This window comes from Diadema antillarum, unplaced genomic scaffold (assembly GCF_040938485.1).
Source record: "Diadema antillarum isolate AM-2024a unplaced genomic scaffold, OU_Dant_1.0 scf00000023, whole genome shotgun sequence".
Lineage (NCBI taxonomy): Eukaryota > Metazoa > Echinodermata > Echinoidea > Diadematoida > Diadematidae > Diadema > Diadema antillarum.
The window spans coordinates 391,006-413,279 of NW_027270912.1; the positions used below are offsets into that span (position 1 = coordinate 391,006).

A 22,274-nucleotide genomic window follows, 5' to 3' on the forward strand; every position below is an offset into this window, starting at 1 on the left:
CGAAGTAAAATATATATATGTATAACATTTTCATTTCATATATCCTTTTCAAAATAGTCTCAAAATAGTCTCATGCATGCTATGATACAAGAATATGTTCATGTTCAACATTAATTCTGTCCAAGATAATGGCTCTTGTTTATAACAACATTTCATTCACATCACCTCATAGGTTTTGTACAGTAATATTAAGGAAGATGTAAATGATAAATTACAGATATCTGAATCAGCTACTGTCAAGCACTGTGGATTATCAATTGGACACATTTTATACTCTTTCAAAAACTGCAACAAGATTACACATGTTCCCAAAATTAATTCATGTATGCTGTTGTATTTTTGTTGGCATACATTTCGTATTTTATTTCAAATCATGTACGAAACCATGTATATGTTTATGCCATCTGCAAAGTGCAGAAATGAAATGAAAATTTAAATCAAAGTACCAATTCAGTACAAAAAAGGAATCACAAAAAAATTTAAAATTCTAAAGTACTTTAACATATTGTGGGAACATAACAACAACAAAATCATTATGTCCATCATCCAGGCAAATTGGCAACAGAACTGTGCAGAAGTCAAAGTTTACCTGGTAGGTTACACCTGTAGCCATCTCCCTGGTAGCCTGGGTTGCAGGAGCAAGTGTAGCCCCCTTCCACCGGGCGACACTGTGCATTTGGATCACATCGGTTGTTCTCACATGGGTCTAGTGGCTCATCTGTCAGTACAGAAACACACAAAGAGGAACTTACAGCAGGTATTCTTCCTTCATAAATAAATACCCTACTGATGACTTTAAGTGGTAATAATTGTGCATCCTGCATAGATGAAATGCCATGCATCCTTTCCATTCCAAGTGTTTGTTTCCTTACATTGAGCCCACCTACACTCTAATGCTATGCATAACTGTAAGACATTTGCAAATGCGCTCTTAGGAAATGAAATAAGAGATATGACTTTTTTTATTCTTAAAAAAAAAAGGAGATTTCTAGTACGATTTTTTTCCCTAATCCTGAAAAGTTGCATTGAATGTGACACAATTTAAAAAACTGATTACATACTTACATATTACATTACAATGTCGACATTACACATTTCACAAAAAGGCTCAGCCTTCATTTCTTCACTTGTGCAAGGAAATAATGCCAGTTTATCACCTCTGGAATATAATCAATCAGGTTAGGCCTGAAAGGGCAACACATCGACTGATTGAGCACATTGGTAACCTCATGAGGACAAGCACAAATCACACAATAATCACATAAAGTCAGACCTTGATTTTCTGGCCCTCTCTTATCCGGACTTCTCTATTTTCCAGATGCCTCCAAGCAGAGAAGAAACATAATTCCCTTATGATATTCCCTACAGAATCATGCTATGAATTTTACAGTAAAATGTTTCAATTTTATGACTATGATTTTTAAGTAGGTTAGCACAAATTTCACTTCTGCTGCGCTGCACACTACCTAAGTAGCTACCACTGGGTCGGCATCCTACTTGTACTGATACACATTAACATTGTTTCTCCCATATCCAGCTGAATTGCTTATCAGGATGGGCGTCAATCCTGACATAGCCAGATTTAACAGAGGTTGGACTGTACAACAATGATGATCTAGCAAATCAAGCGAATCAGTCTTGTCACTTCTACCTCTCTCGCAGATGCGCCCATCCCCGCTGAAGCCTGGGGCACACTCGCAGTAGAAGCTGTCTTGGACGGGGTAGCAGTAGGCATACCGGTGACAATCATTGGTGTCACATGGGTTTCCTCCATTGTTGATAGTATCTGTTTTGGTGTTGTTTTTTATCATTAAAAAAAGGAGAGAAGAAGAGAAATGAGGCCACATTACAAGAATTAAATGGGATAAGATGGAAAGTTTTACCTACCGATAGGACGACAAGTACATCAACGAATGACAGCAATGATGTTTTCAGGCAGCTTTTGTTTTTATCAAAGAACACCATTGTGCATATATCTATATGGATGTAAATGAATCTATCTATCTATCTATCTATCTATCTATCTATCTATCTATCTATCTATCTATCTATCTATCAACAGATATAAATCTACACATAAATTGACTAAATATATGCCGGTACATTTATTTGTGTGATATTGCACACATGTTTTGTTTGCAATAAGACATACAAACTTCTCAAGGGATGTGACCAAGTATGGTCTATATATTATTCCAACTGATGATGTCCGAGAAAGCAAGAAGAAAGTATTGAGACAGCATGGCAGTGCAATTTCAAATCAGCCAAGCCATAATTTTCAATGATCCAGTAGATAAAAAAAAAAAGAAGAAAGAGTGCAAGAAAAAAAAAATACCTCGCTGACAGGAAAATCCATCTCCAGTAAAGTCTGGGCGACACTGGCAAGTGTAACCATCATTTGAGGTTGGGTAACAGTCAGCGTTGGCATCACAGTTGTGGTTCTCGCAAGGATTGGTCTGTTGCTCTATGGTGTGCAAAAACAACAGTCAGGCTTAACTGAAGTGATTCTTGTGAATATGCACCACATACACTACTATATGTACATATCACAAAAAGTGGTTACCGCAGAGAAGGTGTTTTGAATTTTTTTTTCCTCCTGACTGAGGATCACGCATAATATGTTAGTAAGCTCCCCAATTATTTCATTTTATATATATACATTTCTAAATATCAATCTGCAGATGGCTCATAATGCAATATTGGCATTGGGATGAAATTTATAACTGTTTAAGGGAGCAGGTGATTGTTGGCAAAAAGACACACAAACTTCTCTATAATGTAACCAAGTTTGGTCTACATCTTATACCAACTAGTCGGTGAGACAACTGATCGGTCAAACAAAATTCCTTTAGAAGGAAAACTCGGGGGAAAAAAAGAGAAAGAGCAATGGAGAGGGAGTGGATTGATATGTCACACAAAATGTTCTTAAGGAAGAGAAAATGGAAAGGAAGAGAGGAAGAGAGCTATGTCATCTCACCGGCACACAGAAATCCATCTCCAGTGTATCCCGGATTACACTGACATTCAAAGCTGGTTCCCTGGGCCAGGCATCTGGCGTTGACATCACAATTGTTGTTCTGACAAGGATTGGTAGGAACTCCTGAGCAGCAAAGAGAGAATGAAAACAGTGAATAGCAGGGGTGCAGGTTTGTTTGGAGAGATATTAAACATGCTGAGATGACAACACTCAGAAATCCAGGCCCATCTAAAAGATCTTTGACAGAGAAAAAAAATACACAAAGATCAATCACTCGTATGGTCTCAAAGTGCCACTCAGTTAATGCAAGAGAAATCATGCACAAAACTGTGTCCATTGCAAAAGAATCTATCCCTTCTATTGGAGGAAATAATAAAAGGATTTTTAAGGACTTGTAACACACACAAACTGCTCTTTTCTCTGATATTTGAGCCTGTCTGAGCTTTCAAATTCGAGTTACAATCATAAATCCACTGTCGCCATTGTTGGGTGATCTATATATGTTTCATTGTTATGTTTTTCTGTTTTTTTTTAATTGCTTAGGTAAAAAAAGACCTCTGTGATGACCCTTTTAACAAGCTTCAGCCATACCCAGTCAAAGAAGAAGTGAAGCAGGATGATTCAGTCTGTTGAACTCAGTGGTCGCATTGTGATTGTTGCAGTGCGATTAGTCACACCACTCGCACCCTAATCCCTTTATCAATACGCCTGCATTATGTCCTTCGTGTCGATTGACCCTAATGACCAGAACCACTGACTTGCATGTACTAGTAATGGATGGCTTCATTTGCCAGTCGATAGCTGATACTCCTCACATCAGAAAGGCACAGACACTATCACTTCAATCAATGGGAGAATGGAGCTTATAGATATTCCATGATGTGGAACTAGCTAGCCATTGATGATCTTATTACATCAGTGATGACAAGAGACTTCAATCTAACTTTCCACCAAAGCATTGCCTTCTTCTTCTTCTTCTTTAAAAAAAAATGCCAAAAAGAAAAACAAACAAACACTAAAACCCCCAAACAAATTGCACATTCTTGACTGATCATCTAATCAAAACATAAAATGATGCAACAGAAAAAAATATATATATCAACGTCATGTGATAAATCATAACCATGTTGTAAGAGATATATCATGATATACTCTTTTGCAAATCTTTACACAGATAATAGCGCAGACCAGCATCAAATTCATCATAGCAAATCAGATGTAGGTATTCAGAGACAGGCCATCTATCAAACCAATATTTATTGCACGACAAAGTAGCATCTCCAAACTTAACAACTGCAAAGGATGTAGAACAGAATATGTTGTACACATACTACCCGTTCTTTTATGAATAAAGGTTTTTGAGTTTTCCTTATTATCAAAACAAAAACAAAGACAAAAAAATCCACAGCCAGAACATGACCATGCATCTCAAAACACATTTATCAATGCTGTCCAAGCATCCCGGAGAGATGACTGTACGGTATAGACTACTACCAAATGTTGTGTGGTAGTTTTTACCTTTTTTCTGGTAAGATTTCAAAGTTTAAAGTCCTCCCTCCCCCACTCACCCCCCAAAAAACAAAAACCTATGTTCAGTCGAGTCCAGATTAAGTCAGTCCTTGCGAGTTATGGGGCAAATTTGATGGCACTCTGTTACATCTACGTATCGAGAGGGTAAAGGTACCTGCATCGGGACCGACAGCAGTGATCATGGCGTACCGCAGGATCTCTTCGTCAGTTTCGAACATGGAGTAGGCGTAGCTGGTGTTCATCCTCATCGCCGTCAGCGACGCATCCGTGTTGATGTCGTCGGCCTCGCACTCCTGGAAGGTGATGGTCTGCTCCACGGTGAACTCCACCGAGTCGCTGCCGGCCTGGAGCATACGCCGCTCTTCGGAGTACACGTATCCTGCAATGGTGAACAGTGGGGCAAAAAGTTTTTCCCATGTTCACAAAGTACTTTGACTATTCCATATAATATATAATAATACAGGGTACTTATAATGCGCCGATTCCACACGACTAATGTGCTCAAGGCGCGCAGCAGGAAAAATGAATTATGAAATACCAAAATCATTACACACACATATACATGAAAATGAATGAAACCATGATGATGAAAAAAAAAAAAAAAAAAACGTAATGTACAATTCTACCAGAAAGCGGTTATGGACAAATGAGTCATATGGCTTTTTGTTATCAGGAACATACAGCCTGTTTGGTCTTTGAGCTTGAAAAGCTACTTGAGAGAAGATATTTGTCCCTCAATAGTCAGTATCTATATACCACATTTCATATGCCTCATCCTTTTATATATCTCAAGCCATTTGCTTATGGCATATCTTGTTTTTATGTGAGAGTAGTGAATATCATTCACTTAGCTGGTAGTGGTCAGTGAACAAGAAATGTGTTATTGATTCAGCTTGACTTCTGCCCCAGGAACTTCGAGGCAACCATGAACAAAATATCATTAGGCGCAACTATCATGATTTCTCCCTAAATGCCATACATACACTTTCATCAAATATATCTTTTGTGTGATCTCTTCTATTCCCAAACATTGACAAGTCTGGCCTATCAACACTGCATATCACACTATTTTATCATACGATCTAGCTTGTTCTTGTATCATCTAACAGTTGATTGCACACCAGGATGTTGACTCTTCATATTCACAACCGCCAGACTAACTGCAACGTCACGATGATTACGTGGCCTGACATAGCAACTCCTGCCAACTTTGATTTGATTTCATCGACTGCCTCTCCATGTATTGTGTTGGACGATTATTTTCAGACTTCTGTGATTCCAACAACGCTAAACTGTGGCAGTATGCAAACAAATAACATACTCATACACGTTTATGCAGCACTGTGATCTGTTTCTAAAATTGTGAATGATCAAAGATGACTCTTTGGAAGAATTGTGGATAGGAGAAGCAGGGCTTAACAGAAGCAGTGGCTTGGTGGCCCCGGGCCACCACAAATTAATGTCAAGCCACCAAACTTCAAAAAAAGGTTATCTTTTGGCGGCCCAATCGGGCAACTAGGATTCAAATTGAAATGTTATGTGTCTACATATTTTGGGCCAATACATTTTTCTTTTCAGGCCACCAAAATTTGAAATTCAAAGATACCATTAGCCTGAACAGACCACCAGAGGAAAAAAAAAAGTTAGTGTAGGTATCCTGGGAGAAGGAGAACATAACCAAACTTACCCGGTCTGTTCTTGGTGTAGACAACAGATTGGCTCTCCACAGTGATTGTCAGTCCCTGCGGGATGACTGGAAGGGTCCCCTCGATGGTGACTAAGCCCAGGTTCCCTCCCTCGTTGTCCAGTCCTCGCAAGATCTGCCTGATGCTCACTCTCTCTCCGCTGCGGAACACGACATTGGCCGAGTACTCCAGATTGGCACCTGTTAGAGAAGAAACAAGCTTTCAGGGGTAGCTAGTTGTCAACAAAAACCCCTCATATCTGTCTCGGACATGGTCAATGTGTGAACACTGGGGGGGGGGGGGGGGGGGGAGACTGACACGTCCGCAGTTTACTTTAGTGTTCAGAACAGATTGTCTTCTCTCTTCTTTCAACCATTATGATGAGAACCTTGGTGGCTGCGCTGGCTTTCCATCCAATAGTATCCATACACTTAAAAAAAAAATCAGAATGTCTTCTTTTATTACAGAAGGAAGACTTTCAAAGGTATAGCAAAGATAAAGAAAGTTAAAACTGAGATATATTTACCATCCAATATGCCAATAAAGTCCAACAAGACAAATCAAGCTTGTACAAAATTATGCATAAATTTTCACAGACTGAACTGCTCAGACAAGCAGACTTCAATAAATGCTGCTACTGATATTGATGAAATTAACCATATAATGGCAAAACTCATAATAATTATGCATGGTTTCATCATTGTCCCTGAAATAAAAATCACCATTATCATCATCTCTACTGATATCATTTTGATAATTTCAAACACAGAACTGACAACTGCTGTGTTTTTGACTTTCAGTGGCCAGCCTTAACCCCAAGCAATAACATCTTAGGTTCACTCACCAGTCTGCATGAAGCCGTTGATGCCTTTGGAGGCAGGCTCAGCAAAGAGCCAACCCATCAGCTCTCCGATGGGCAGGAGCAGCTGCATGGAGTAGGCCACAGCCTGGGGCACGGGGCTGATGGCAGTGAATGTGCGTCCACCCTCGGCCATAACAAAAGTGTGCAGGTACAAGTCATTGCCCAGGTCGATGCCATTGACGGTTCCGTTCACGCGTGCGTTCAACCTGCGGTTTTCATCTAAACAGACAGACATATGAATTGTTCACATTAATGAATTCTTGTGTCAAGTTATTTCTCCGCAACCGATTGACAAATTGCCCTTCACTGATGTTAATACGCACTGATTATTCAATGCTTCAATGACATATTGCCATTTATCATTGTAAATAAGCACCGATTATTCAGTGACTTAATAATTGGTGCTTACATCGATGGAGGCCAATTTAAACACTGAATAATTGGTGCATATTCATGTTGATAAAGGGTAATTTGGCAATTTGTTGCAATATAGTTGTTTTTTAAAGGACATAAAATAGTGTCAAGCTCTTAGGGCAGAGCTCAAAAGTAATTTCCTCCATTGATGAAAAACTTGAGAGAATATATGATCTCAGCTTATCAAATGTCCACATACCCCCCCCCCCCCCCCCCCCTTGCAGCAACTCATAACAGGTTCTTCAAGACATGATTCCCCTGGACAACATAAAATGTGTTCATTTTGAAGGTTCCAGCAAAAACATCTGAAACACTGGTACTGTATATCACAAGATAAGCAAAGAAGGCAAAGCTTTTTTTTTCTTTGTCTGTTTTGTTGTTATTGTTGTTCTGGCAGCGTGGTCATTCACAGTATTCCGATGAGTCATCACAATACCCATTCAAAACACCTCAAACACTTGGTAGGCTGCATAATACTCTGCTCATCACAACTTAAATAGAGGATCTCTTGCAGTTAATCCTTTCTGAGTTAGGAGTATAATTGAGTTTGGGTTTACGGAGAGTGTGTGTCATCATTGTCAAATCCTCTTTGATAGGTAGACGGAAATCCAAACTGGTCGTATGAAGACCTACGTATACATTATGCAAGATGATACAAATGTGACATTACTATAGAATACTGAAAAGGAACATCTGTTGTAATATCAAGTATACGTTGTATGGTGAATGACACTGCAATTGGTAGAGGAGAAAGATACATGTAACTGACTCAATTGTGTATGTTGGGAGAAACCTGTATGTTTGTTTTTCTTTTGTTTTTCTTTAAATAAACAACTTTCTGACTGAGGAGAAACTATCCATGAAATATATGAGTACTAGTGCCCTCAGCAGTACAGACAATGTGCTTGAGCATTCATATCTTAATGTACATGTGTGTATGAGTGGGAGAATGTGTGCATGTTTCAGCATGCATATGACATGAATGGTTATGGTCAAAGGGTTTGTAGTATGATTTGATGAACATCCCCTCTCCCCCCCCCCCCCCCCCCTATAGAGTAACCAACATTATCTCTTCTGCTGTTGTAGTTCAGATGAAATATATCCTGTCACATGCAATATTATACAGATATTGACTTATCAGAGGTGGAATATAACATTTGAGATCCTCGCGGGAAGTTATATTTTTGTCGAGGATTATTATATTTTTCCGAAGCGCGTAGCGCTGAGGAAAAATATAGTATTTCGAGACAAAAATATAACTTCCCAAGGGAAATGAAATGTTATATTCCTACCGAAGGAAAGAAGTCAATATCTGTTATATTATATGACCTCCAGTACAAGAAATAATCTGCTGTATAACGCAACACGACTTCTCTGTTTTCAAACCCACAGTCAAATTCATGAACGCGCGTTACAACGCTCAGCACTGTTAGTGGTATGCAATCGAGCCAAACCGAGCCATAACTATGATGGCTTTCGCGTCGGCCCTACTATCGGTAATTCGTTCTTCCGTGGCATATAGCCGTGCAGGAGCATTCCTAGAACAGTCGCTATTCAATCATAGATTACGTAGGCCTGTGTAGTGAGGGCCTATTTACGTAGCGGTAACGTTAGAGCTAGATTTTGTAATGACAGTTGTAAAATTATTTTTAAAAAAATTGTAGAAGACTACCGTAACTGCCGCTGTTGGTCTAAAGCAAGCTTGTTGAGGTAAGTGTTTGTGGTGATGTATGAGAATGTGAACTTTCTAACAATGTAGGGCCTAATCTCTTCTGTCTGCAGTCACTGGTACATGAACTGTAGACTACGGACCTGGCCCTGGTCCAGGTCCAGCGCTAGCATAGAACTACCGGTGTCACAGAAACTTACTCAGTTCAGGCGGTGGTAATACGGAATGGGAAAGCCTTTGCCATCTACTCCCTTCTGGCCCTGTCACGACTGTCTAACATTAACGGGAGTAGTAGGCTCTATAGCTTCCAACACATTCACCAGTTTGTTTCTCTCTCAAGCTGCCATACCAGTTACAACACTGCTAACAGTTTGACAAAAACAAATCTGTTGTAATTTCGCAATTCTCGCTTGTAGCGCGTGTATGCTGTGCAGGAAGTGTTACTACCGCTAACGCTTTTAATACAGTAGTGTGCTGCTGTGTACTGTGGTCACGGCGATTGCATTCGTGTGTGTGCAAAGCGTCTCTGTGTATGTTGCGCGCATCATAACAATTGGTTTTTGATGACGTCACCCCTCCTGATATAACGCATTTGTTTAACGTTGTCGCTGTTATATTCCATGGTTGTACGTAATTTACGTCATGTTATGAAAATATAACGCTTCTCATCCTTGTGACAATGGTCATGTGACTGCATTTTGACCAATCACACATTGATATCTATATAGGTCATATAATATACTTTAATATATGTCATAAGCATATTTTCCATATAAAAATTACACCAACATCAGGTTCTTACCTTGTGGTCTAATTATTCTGCCTCTCATTCATTCACATGCATTATAAAATTTCAAAGAGAAGGAAAAAAAAAAAAATCATGTGTGTTCAGTTTCAAAGGAAATTTGTGATGTGACAAAATCAGGGCCCTATCAAATCTGCAGATTTTTGATTATGTCTAATATGACTATTTCATGAAAGTGTTTGAAACATAACATTTTACACCCATCATATCTTGTCCTGTTTCAATGGAAATACCTTCCTGTACAATTGCTCCCACACTCAATGCATCAGAATTTATTCAAAAAGAGAGTTTCTACAATTTCACATCATTTATAAATTATGGCTTATTTTACTGAAACTGCCATGCTGTCAATATTATGACTTTATATCTTTGTGTTAAAAAACCCTGTTTAACAAGGAGTGAAGTTTCACTTTAACATGACCTTTGAACTTTGAACTCGCACTGAAAGTTTTCAGGAGTGTTGATACTCTGTGCCCAAAAGTGGGAAGATGAGGGAGGGGAAGAAATCTATTGGGAGTTATGAACACAGAAGCAGACACAGACGCAGACATGAGAAACCAAAGGGGGGGGGGGGGGGGTGACTGCCTACTGCCCGCCTCAGGAGTTTCCATTCTCTCTCCCCCACCATGGGAAAGGAGCATACCATGTGTGGTTTTGACAGCAGCCGTCACAACTTCTCCACCCACACAAACAAACACCCACACACTCACTCACACATATGTACACAAAAACACGGCCACACCATCCATACTCCAGGGGAAGAATGACTCATGGTTGCCATTTTTTGCAGAGTAAAAGGAAAAAACAAGCAATCTGTTTTTTCTTCCATTTCCTAAATTCCAGACTAGGACCCCTTCAGTCATCATGGTATGAAAACTAAAAGCCACATACATGCATTTCAAAGTAATCATGCTGATTGGGTAATGTACAGCTTTTACATTGCATCTAGTTTTCTTGGTTCCAGACTTGCAATTAATGAAATATCATTGGTGAAATCTTGCTATGAACTTTCTAAGAGGAATGTACTTACTGACAGGGTCACAGTATATGAAAAAACAAACAAACTTTTTTTTTTTTCATTTAATTTCCTGAATTCCAGACTAGGACCCGTTTCATCATCAACGGATGAAAACTAAAAGCCATGTATATTTCAAAGTAATCATGCTATTTGGGTGATGTACAGCTATTAAGTTGTGTCTTGTTTTCTTGGTTTCAGACTTGCAATTAATAAAATATCATTGGTGAAATCTTGCATATGAACTTTCTTAGTGGAATCTACTTACTGACGGGGTCACAATAGAGGCCATTTCCAATGAAGCCCTCGTTACACGAACAGCAGTGGCCAGTTGGGTACGTCACACACCTGGCATTGACACTGCATGTATACTTGGTACACTGATCTTCAAAGGCCAGAACTTCAACATCAAATGCTATATAGCAAAGGAAAAAAAAACCAACAACATACACATATATGAGCATTCTTAAAAAAAGAAGCAATACTTGGTAAAGTATCACTTTTTTATGTACATAAGAAACAAAAACAAATGAGAGGTGCTGAAGTAATGAAGTCACACTATTATGACAAAGCTTTAACTTGCTTGAACCATCAACTGCTCCCACCCCCCCCCCCCCCCCCCTCTGGATTTTTCCTTATATTTAGTGAGTGGTATTGAATAATGTACTCACATCTGATTTCAATACAACCTGTACATCATACCTAACAAGTAGAATACCAACTTGATCAAAGGCATTACATTTTTGGCTGCATATCAATCTAGCATGTCTTCACCTACAGTCCCTATGAAACTTGAACAGATCTGTCAAGAATGTACCCCCGATTTTGGATCTCCATGATGTCATTTTTGTCAAAATGAGTTAAAAATCTTGGACTGTTGCCCTACGTCCAATGCAGCAAATAATCTAAAGAAGACACCATAAGATAAATCTTCATATTTGGCAGCAAGCGGGAATGATCCTTTTTTTTCTTTCTTTCTTTCTTTCTTTCTTTCTTTCTTTCTTTCTTTCTTTCTTTCTTTCTTTCTTTCTTTCTTTCTTTCTTTCTTTCTTTCTTTCTTTCTTTCTTTCTTTCTTTCTTTCTTTCTTTCTTTCTTTCTTTCTTTCTTTCTTTCTTTCTTTCTTTCTCTTCTTTCTTTCTTTCTTTCTTTCTTTCTTTCATTCTTTCAGCACTGGGTCCAGTGGTTCCACACTTTAATGCCAGAGCCAAGAAAACACTTGTATCCATTGCTATAAACCTCACATGTCTACAACTAATTCAAGTTTTCAAATAGATCCAAGTAGATCTCTATTCATGCTCTGTATTACACCTTGAATATTCATGCCTGTCCAAGCATGACATCATCCTGACAACACCCATTGGCCAAATGAAAGGTTTAAGAGAAAGGTTTGTGGTGTGGGCAAGGGCTTGGATAAGATTTTTTCAACAAACAAGTATACTTCAATGGCAATAATACCTTCACTAAGTCTGAATAACAACAGTATAGAACAGATAAAAACAAATAAAATGTGAATTGTACTATTTGAAGACAGGATGTATTAGTAGGCAAATGGACTATTAGGCCTATATGTGTTTCTCATACAAGTACTAGAATATCAAATGCTACACGTGTTTCTTTAATTCGTAATTTCTTCTTTCTTTCTTTTTATAATTATGGGCATGATATATGCTGTGCAATACTTCTGTATATACTCAGAAAGAAAATAGTACAATCCATCTGACAAAAAAATAAAAGGTAACAGCAACACAAAACCACTAGAACAACCTAATAATCTTGCCATGACACACAAGGACAAAAGTCAGGCAAGGCCTTCAATCAATGGACAGGCCACTCAACTGTTAGCCGCATCCAGCTGCAGATCAAATCCTGCTTCAGGTGGTGAATCAGCCTGTGGACGCTCCTCTTGCACTGGCTGAACCATGGGCACAGCGGGGTAGATGTTTCCGTCCAGGCGTCCATCAATCTGGTAGGCCCACATCCCATTTCGGCCCACATTGGAGTCTCTGTAGTCAAAATGAACAAACAAATAAGCAAAAACACCGCAAATGCATATATTGGTTTGGTGACTCATCAGCAAAGCTGGACTTGCAGCAATCCAATAGTGGTTTGTACAATTGTAAGTAACCAATTCACTACATTAGAAATAGGCTTTGAACACAATATTCTTTAAAGAGCTTCACAATCACAGCATATGTTCCAGCTCACTTTTAAACTTGCCAAAGTACACTATTACATAACTTTACATGCATCATGTGAAATATAAAGTGTGAAATTAATGTTTCTCATGATCACTGATAGATCCTCCAAGATTACCAGGACAGAATTTCACAGTTGCCAATGTTGCATAAAACCTCCTCTTGCTTTCAAAAGATACTGCATAATTACTCTCTTGATTGCATAGAAACAACAGAAAAGAACTACATATAGTGAAGCGTATGGCACATTGTATCTGCAAAAATGCCTGTGAATTGATTTGATGGATCATATGCCTTCTAGGCTGAATGCTGATGTCATTGGATGTTTGGTGCTAAAATCAGGCAAGGCTAGAGGGCTTTGTTAATGACAGAATTATAATGCATCTGCCAACGAATTGAAGTCTACTCTGAAAAGCTTATTTGCATGCATCGGTAAAGATGACCAGCACTTTTGTTGTGGATGGTTGATATTTGGGGTGATTTGGTTCTTTCTTTCTTTTTTCTCCCCCCCCCCTTTTTTTTTTTTTTTTTTTTTTTTTTTTGGGGGGGGGGGGGGGGGGGGGGGACTACCCTGATAACAGGTATACAGAGACTAGCAATACAGTGAAACATTGCCATCTGCTTCACATCTCTTTTGGGGATATGATTTGAGTTGTTGCAGGCATTGGGATTCCAAGGCTTACGTTCGTACCTATCCTTTCCACAGCTTGTGATTTCTGAAGAGTGTTAAAGGATTCTGGTTGCATAATTTTATTGAAATTGACAAACCATGTGCATGTTAACCATAAAGGGTTTCTAGGTACTCATGTTGTCTCCACGTACACAGATAATTGTGTGGGAAAATGAGACAAAATTGAAAGGTATCATGCTGTCTTCGGCTCTTACTTCCAGTTGTTGATGACTTAATTTTGCATCACATCTTTGTTACTACGAAGGTCTTTCTTATAGTACTATGTAAGATTATTTTGCTCATATCTGTCTTTTAACAGTGACTGCATCAATATCTACTCAACAACAAGTAGTTTTATTTCATTGTTGGTCTGAGGAGGATATTCTTATCTTTAAATCTTCTATCTTTTTTTCCTGTCTTTTTTTTTTTCTTGAGGGGGATGTCTCATATAAACATTTCAACTTTTTGATGTGATCTGCGCAGACAAAATGAAAGGTATTATTTATCTTTTTTATCTGCCCTTGAATTGCTACAAGTGAGTTCCTTGGATAGGTGACATTAAGTGCAGAACATAATATGAGGTATGTATTCTATTCTTTCTTTTTTTTTGTATGTATACACAGTCTGATCAATGTAAACACAATCACCTGTATGTTTACTTGAACCCTAGGTTTTTACCCATTGGTCTGTCAACCATGAAGTTCACAACATATAGAGGGACACACATGCTGAACAGCATAACACACACAACACACACAAACACATACACACATACATACAAGCATGATTCACACAAGCCAACCCAATAGCAACTCCCAGAATATGTGTCTCACTTGTAATGTGTAAGAGAAACTGGGTGACCTACATTTTGTTATGTCACATTACAAAACAGGAGATATACAGTAGATTGTACATACCAGCCCTTCCTTGTAATAATTCAATAGTAGTGCCCTCAGAATAGTTTCTGGAAAGATTAACTGGCACAAAATCCCAAGTGTTCTTTCAACAACAACAACAAAATCTGATGACAGGACCCAATGTATGTATAACTCTCAAACCTGACCTTCGATAATTGAATTGTTGGTAGCAGGGTTAGAAATTCAGTAAATACAAAACTCAATGCACCAAAACGAAATAAGTTTATATGAGGGGCAATCTATTTGTCCCCCATTCAAAGCCTGTTTGAAGGCAAGTACTTTGCCAAGATACCGTACACTGAGGCCCTGTAAAACATGACCTGCATATTTCTTGGCTTCTGAACCAATCAAGCACACACCCACAACAGCTAGTATATGACCTGTGTACGATAGGCTGCCCTCAAAGAGATTATTCATCTATAGCTAGATATTGGTATTCGGGATCTCTTTTGGAATATCTCCATTCCAGAAACAAAACTGGTTATTTCTATGTAAGAGCAGGCCTTTTGAATTATAGTCACAACATGTTTTCTGCAATTTAATTATGTAATGCATCAAACAGAGGAACTCCATGATCGCAGGGTGTCTCCTGGGAAAAAATTTGTGAGTATGGTTGATTTGTACCTATTTGTGTCCGCAGACAGGATATGTACATATACCAACCACTAAGTTGTGGCCAGAGATGTAGGTGAGCTTTAACTTGTAATGGGGGAAATAGTCTAGACACATTACCGTTTCCTCCCAAAAAACAATAGAGAGTAAGGGAAGAAATTTGAAAAACAATTTGGTTCTCACGAGCCTGACACTTCAAAAACATTTGCGCTGCTTCAATTCTACTTTGTGAGCAGCAGACCTGGATTTACATGAAAATGAGATAGCCAATGATGGAGAATCTTACAAATCCATACTACCACCAGTAACAGATGAAAGAGACATGCAATCTTGACAAGAAATGAGAAATGAAACATATTTAGTTGCTACAAGAAGACTGCAACTTCCCTACATCTACTCAATGCTTGATTATTCAGCTACAGACCCCCGTGTACAAGGTCTTCTTATTTTTCATTCTTCTTCTTCTCCTCCTCTTTCTTCTGTAAGTCATCTTTTTCTTTTATCTGGCTCCTTCAATCCCAAGTGGTCTTGCAGGATTTCATGTAAGTTGAATGAACAAAGAAACTCTCCACTTAACACAGGTACAACCACCCTCAGTCTTTGGATTCAATTTTAGTGCATCCCTTGCATTGCATATAAATACAAATATTACTCTTGGAGGTAGCAATTTATGCCTATCAGCTGATGGCATTCGGCTTGATAAACTGGCATATAATTGTTCACATCCTACAAGGAACCTGTTTGTACATAATACTTGGCAGCAACCATCAACCTGGATCGACTGACTGAATGAAGAACAGTTCACAAATGAAGGTGAAGGTCAGTCGTAGGATTTTCCTTTTTGTATTCATGATTATTTCAAAAAGAGTTTAGCACCAAAACCCATACACCAATTATGCCACTTCGACATGAAAATAAGATGGTACAAGAAGTTAGAATTTCATCTGAACATCTGTCAAACTTTGACGGCTTTTGACTCTTCACCCAAAAGAAACCAAAGCAGACTGACATTGCTTGCAGAACACTACCAGGGTTCACAGAATTGACAGTCCATCCCAAGTTACTGTAAGCAAGGAGCTCCTTGTTGTAGGGTTCTTGTTTCCAACTTGAGCAATGAGTCTGCACATCCATATCACAGCTTTAATTTGTCATCGTCAGAACTTCAGCACTTACATGGGAAGTGTCATTCACCAAATGACAGAATATTACTCTTGACAAGTACCACCCCTTGTTGCTCTGGGGCCAAACGGTCTTAAAGGGGGAAATCTCTCTATAAAGGAGATTTATAATTTGTGATTATACTCAAAATCTCAGTTAACATGCCATTCCACTTGTCCCTTGAAAGACTTAACCTTGTTGACTTGTGACTATGCTGCACATAATATCTAAACAATTTCCAACAAACATCATGGATAATACTTTAACACAGATTGCCACAGAAGTTGAGCTCTTCAAAAAAAAATTTAAAAAAATGATAAAATGACATTTTATTTGTTTCATACACACCATGATGAAGATTCTATATTGGCATCATCACTGTACCATCAGCAAGATCATTCTTGTGAAGTCCATTTGATGCAAATGTAATCACATTCACAAGACTTGCTAGAATTCAAAGAGAGGGATGACTCCCAATTTACATGTACATGTATGCACTGCTGCATGTATGTGTGCATTTCCTGCAATATTCATAGCGGCTTTACCTTGACTAGACCAGTATCAATGATATAATTTCCTCCTTTCAACTCATGACTCACAAGAAAAGGTATGAATAAATGAACCAGAGTGCATAAAAATTGCTACTAGTGTGCAATTTAAGTGCCAAAAGCCTGAAAGTCAGGCTAGTATTATCAAAACCTTCACTGTCTTTGATTGTTCTAGCCCTATCATCGTCTCACTTGTTGTGACCCTAGTGGTACCTTTCATCAATCATCACTGATATCCTCTTGCAGCCAGAGCCAAAGCTGAAAAATCTCTACATTGCAATGAAAACTTGTCTGAAGGGATCCTACTAAGGGGAAGCATGCGGCCCAAAACTAGGAGCAGCCTCAGATGCAGCTCAACTGTATCGCCCTTTCAAGGGCTACCCACCTCCCAACCCTTGTGCTATAAAACCCAAGAAAGTAGTTCATGAGGAGAGTATGGTCCTTATGGAGAAAGATGATACTTTAAATGAAAGTGGATATCACCATGAAAACCAGCCCAAATATTCCCTAATTTCAGAGTAATGTCCCTGGGGCACAACTTGCACACAGAACGGCATGGGGGATTCTCCTTATATCAAACTTCAGAGTAAGTTATAATATAAACTGACTGTCAATAATTCTACAGAATGTAAGGGATAAAACCTGATCCACAATCATATCACAAAGGTTCTTTCTTTTTTAAACCTGTCATCCAGTTCAGTAGATTTCTCAACCAAAAATGTTATTAAACAGCAATTCTGAATCAGTATTACTTTTATTTGTCAAATATACCTACTCTATAAGTAAAGTAAACACAGCAGAATTGCATGGCAAACATTGAGTTTGACACCCCTTCCCTTAGTGATTACAGTTGCCCCTTTCCTACCTAGCTGATCTATACAAGTTTTCATATTTTCAACAAAAATGACTGGGGACTTTGATTCTATACACTAACAAAAATCATTAATTGCCTTGAAAAACCTGCTGTGTATTTCATAAAAGAAAACTTCCTTCAAATTTCTAAATACTTGTCATCACAAGGATATATCCATAACAATTAAACCATTACCTCCTGGTTAAAAGGTCATGGGTTGGGCAGTATGAAAGCATAAATTTGAAACCTCTTGAAACTTTATTGAGTCAAGGCCTGTATGCCCAAAAACTGGCAAAGTCAATACCAGGGAATCCGTGGCCTTCAAATAATGCACATGAACACATTACAATTTGATTGTGGAAAGATTATGTACAATTATATCATGCCACTACCCCATTTTCAGGAACAGGACTTCTCAGAAAACATCTGCTTGATGCATTGCATTACAATCTGATTGTGGATAAATATGTACAATTATTTGGTTTAAATAAAATGAGGTTTAAATAAATCAGTAGTGAACTTACATGATAGATTTCCCCCTTTTTTCATTACTATTTATTCACTTCCATTCAAATTATACAAAAAAAAAACCAACAACAATCAATTTGGTATTACTGTACATCATAACAAAAAAGTCCCTTTTTAGTATGCCCATTTCCACACTTGAAAAAAACAAAAACTAACAAGGCAATAACTGAAACTCACAATTCATTTTTCATTGAAACAAGTAAAATGAAAATGCTACAGCAAAATCACCAATACAAAAAAGGAAGTATACTGCATCTAAAACAAACAACCTATTACTCAAGCAATTCTTCCTAACTGCTTTTCCTAACAATATGTGCCTACAATATACCTTTACAACTATCCCCAACTAAACCCCTCCATACTTGCATCTCCCCTCCCTCTTTCAATCCGCCAATCATCAGACAGACATCTGTCATTCCTTTCCTGAACATAGACGCTGAACATTCTATGTAACACACCTCCATTTTTTTCATAAACAATTAAAAAAAAACTCCTTGAAACCCTGTTTCTTATTGCACATTGTATGAGACTAACACAACAACAACAACAACTCAAAATCAAGACTGGATCCATAGAGATGAAAATTTGCCATCCATTCATTTTGAAATGGGATCTGGCAATGGAAAACCTACATAATGACTTCCATTAGACAGCAATCACAGTATATAGGCACACATCCCTGTTGCTGCTATGAAACAGACATTGCTCTGTTGCATCTCTATCATTCAGTTATGTCACCTCTATAATAGAGTCAGCATAAGGACAAGCTATCCTCTCTCCCTGTATATCACGGTAATGGACATTCTTTGCTTGCCTGCTTAGCCCATCTTAAAAGCCGTCATCAAGATGCCTGCAGTCACTGGGCAATAAGTAGAGGAAGTGGGTAAACAAAGTCCTGTGTCGAGAGTTGCTGTGTCAATTTGCCAAAGCACTCGACTGCAAATGAGAAGATTTGTGCAGAAAGCCTGCATTTCGTGACTTCTAATCCCATCATCATCTTACAAAGTCTGGTCAATGTTTTTTTGTTTTTATTATTATTCAGGTTTTACTTGGACTGATCTCCCCCTTCTAGTATACACATTTAGTTAATGACCTTGGGTAGTGCTCAATGCCTTTGCTTTCTAGAAAGATATGTAGGGGCAAGTTAAAGGCATAATTTACCATTTGTAGATGAAACAAAAACCCAGCAGTAGTGCTTTAAAATAGTTCTAAAATGTGAGTTAGGGATAGAAAGAAGCACTGTAAAAAAATCTGAATCCGTATAGTCGATGTTAAATATTGTTAAATACATAACATGTGAACAATAGTTATAATAACAAATATTCCAGTCTTAAACTGTCTAAAGTTATGGTTTATTGCAAAAAATGCTGATATCTCCTTTTATTTCAGGCTTTATTGCAAAAATTTTATATGGTAAGATGTTTTGTGATACAACAGACCTACACATATATGCATCAAATGTGATATCTTGAACATCTTTTAAATCACTGCTCCCAATGGTAAACAGGACCTTTAAGTATTAAATAATCAATAGAAAGGTGGAACTGACAATCATGTATATTGTATAAAATGCTTGTTGTCCTACTATGCTGGTTTGCTTTAGAATTCAGTTGCAATAACTACCAGGCTCTACTGCATGCATCACACTTAACCCGTTGAGGACGGACTGATTTTGCTACAACATGCATTCCCCATTGACACCTGCCCGAGTATACTCGGGACTCGTCGTCAACGGGTTAAACAAATGAAATCCTTACTGGATCCAGGTTTTGGGATTCGCTTGAGGCAAGCATTAAACATACTTCAAGAAAATCAGCCTTCAAGCGTAGGCTTAAGTCTCATCTTTTGAATACTTATTGTGTTGATTCGTGATGTTGTTAAAACAATGTTAATGTTAATAACTGAAAGTAAGTCCTGTATGTTACATTACAGATGCATATACTTTTATGTCAGACTTCCCTTTAAAAAAGAAAGAAAGTATTGATGTATAATATTATTGAAACCCAGTTGTCTTCTTGTCATGTTTTGTTTTGTTATGTTATGTTTTGTTTTTTTGTTTTGTTTTGATTTTTGTTTTGTTTTGTTTTTGTTGGGTGTGTGTGTTTGTGTATGTATTTTATCGTCTCACATAACTCTCTCTTTATCTTTCCTTTCCACCCCCTCCCTTCATTCCTACCCTTGTTTTATGTAAATAATCTTCCTTCACCCCATTGCACATAGCCTCCCTTGTCTATTCCCTGTTTTCGTTTGAGATTGTGTATTTTTTGTTATTTTTTTCTTCCACTATGTATACATATATATATATATATATACATATATACATGTATTTTTTTCTCTCTTTTATTCCTGAGGGACCTTGTCTTACAAGCTATGCTTCATTAAGGTCTCCTCGTTTGCCTTTCTCAAAATATTGTTACCCTTTCTTATCATTTCACATACACATGTAATTATATATTTATGTATTTGCAAAATTTTATTGTTAGTTGTTGTTGTTCCTATATATTCCTGAAAGAAAGTGTCAATGTTATTGTTATGTTATTGTTATATTGCTTATTGTTTGAAGAAATACAAATGAATAAATAAACTAAACTAAACTAACTAAACTTGAATGCCAGTAAAACTTTCGTGACACGGGTCCCTAAATGGCAAGATTGAATGGGCGGACTTGGCAACGTTTGTTGGCAGACCGCTCCATGTTGCAACAGCAAGTAGGAAAAGTTCAGCAATTTGGGGGCCACTTTTTGCCCCACACATTATGACAAAATGAAGCAATAGGGACACACTATCAGTTTTTGTGAAGATGGCTCAACAGATTCCACTTTGCAGCATATTTCCGATGGCATAATTATCCTTGATTCAAGGACTTTGTTGGGCGATGCAATCATTTCTTTGGCTCTACTTCATGTTATATTTACACACTAACACAAAACAAAATTTCAAAAGATTTTTGAAAGGAAGGGACCCAAGTCTGGATTCGTTTCAACTTTTAGAAAAGAGGTTCCTCACTTTAATCTTATTTCAGTGGTATGAATGTTGCCAAAATTTATCCCCACAATGATCTTCCTATCATGCTGTATGATAATACAGTTGATAGTAGTAATGGACCTCCAGAACCCAGTACTGTACAATTTTCAAAATAGAAACTCAATTCTATTACTGAAATAGCACACAAACTCAGCGGGGATGCAGGCCAAGATTTTTATTAAGCACTGGTCTCATAACTTTACAACATAAACTTTATATCCCTGTAAAAGTCAATAAATGCAACCTCTTTCTTCAAGCTTGCCTCCAAGCAGAAAATTTATCACTCTGGTGGAGAGCCATACATCTTGATTTATTCACATAAAATGGTTTTGAATAGAAAGCAAAATTCAAAGATTAGAAATCACAAATTTAAAACAAGGTCTACTTTTTTCAACATTGGTGTCACACAGCTCTTTTGAGATGGCTGGAAGCTTTGAATACGACAATTGTCATAATCTTGGATTCCTGTACGGGGATGGTACAATGCACCAAAGTTTTAATTCTTTCTCATTCATGCACAACAGTGTTTAATGAATTGTTGGAATTTCACCAAGACAAAATTTGTGCAAAAAGTAATTTTTATTATATAACACTGAATTTATCAAACTACATTTGCCATGCCCACAGCGGCACAGAACCTGACTATTCTAAGGCATGCCAAAGTCTTGTGTCATCTTTCCTGCTAGGCGGTGGTAAATGTTTTGCTGACTTTTTCAACATGTGTTGCGATACAGGACAACCTCTGGTAACAGATATGAGAACTAAATGGTAAGGCATGCAAAGCAACAACCCAAGGATAAGTGTTGATGTG

At 37.9% G+C, this 22,274-nt stretch overlaps 1 protein-coding gene across 1 annotated transcript in view; it reads right to left on the reverse strand.

The window, feature by feature from the left end:
• Positions 1-22,274, reverse strand: part of LOC139731978 (nidogen-1-like) — a 54,986-nt gene that overhangs the window by 12,144 nt on the left and 20,568 nt on the right. The window contains exons 5-13 of the mRNA XM_071642854.1: positions 12,795-12,961; positions 11,226-11,372; positions 7,037-7,273; positions 6,195-6,392; positions 4,662-4,886; positions 2,978-3,100; positions 2,336-2,464; positions 1,652-1,786; positions 590-718 (exon numbers count right to left, since the gene is read on the reverse strand). Coding sequence (XP_071498955.1) covers positions 590-718; positions 1,652-1,786; positions 2,336-2,464; positions 2,978-3,100; positions 4,662-4,886; positions 6,195-6,392; positions 7,037-7,273; positions 11,226-11,372; positions 12,795-12,961 — 1,490 coding nt within the window. The remainder of the gene's footprint in view (positions 1-589; positions 719-1,651; positions 1,787-2,335; positions 2,465-2,977; positions 3,101-4,661; positions 4,887-6,194; positions 6,393-7,036; positions 7,274-11,225; positions 11,373-12,794; positions 12,962-22,274) is intronic.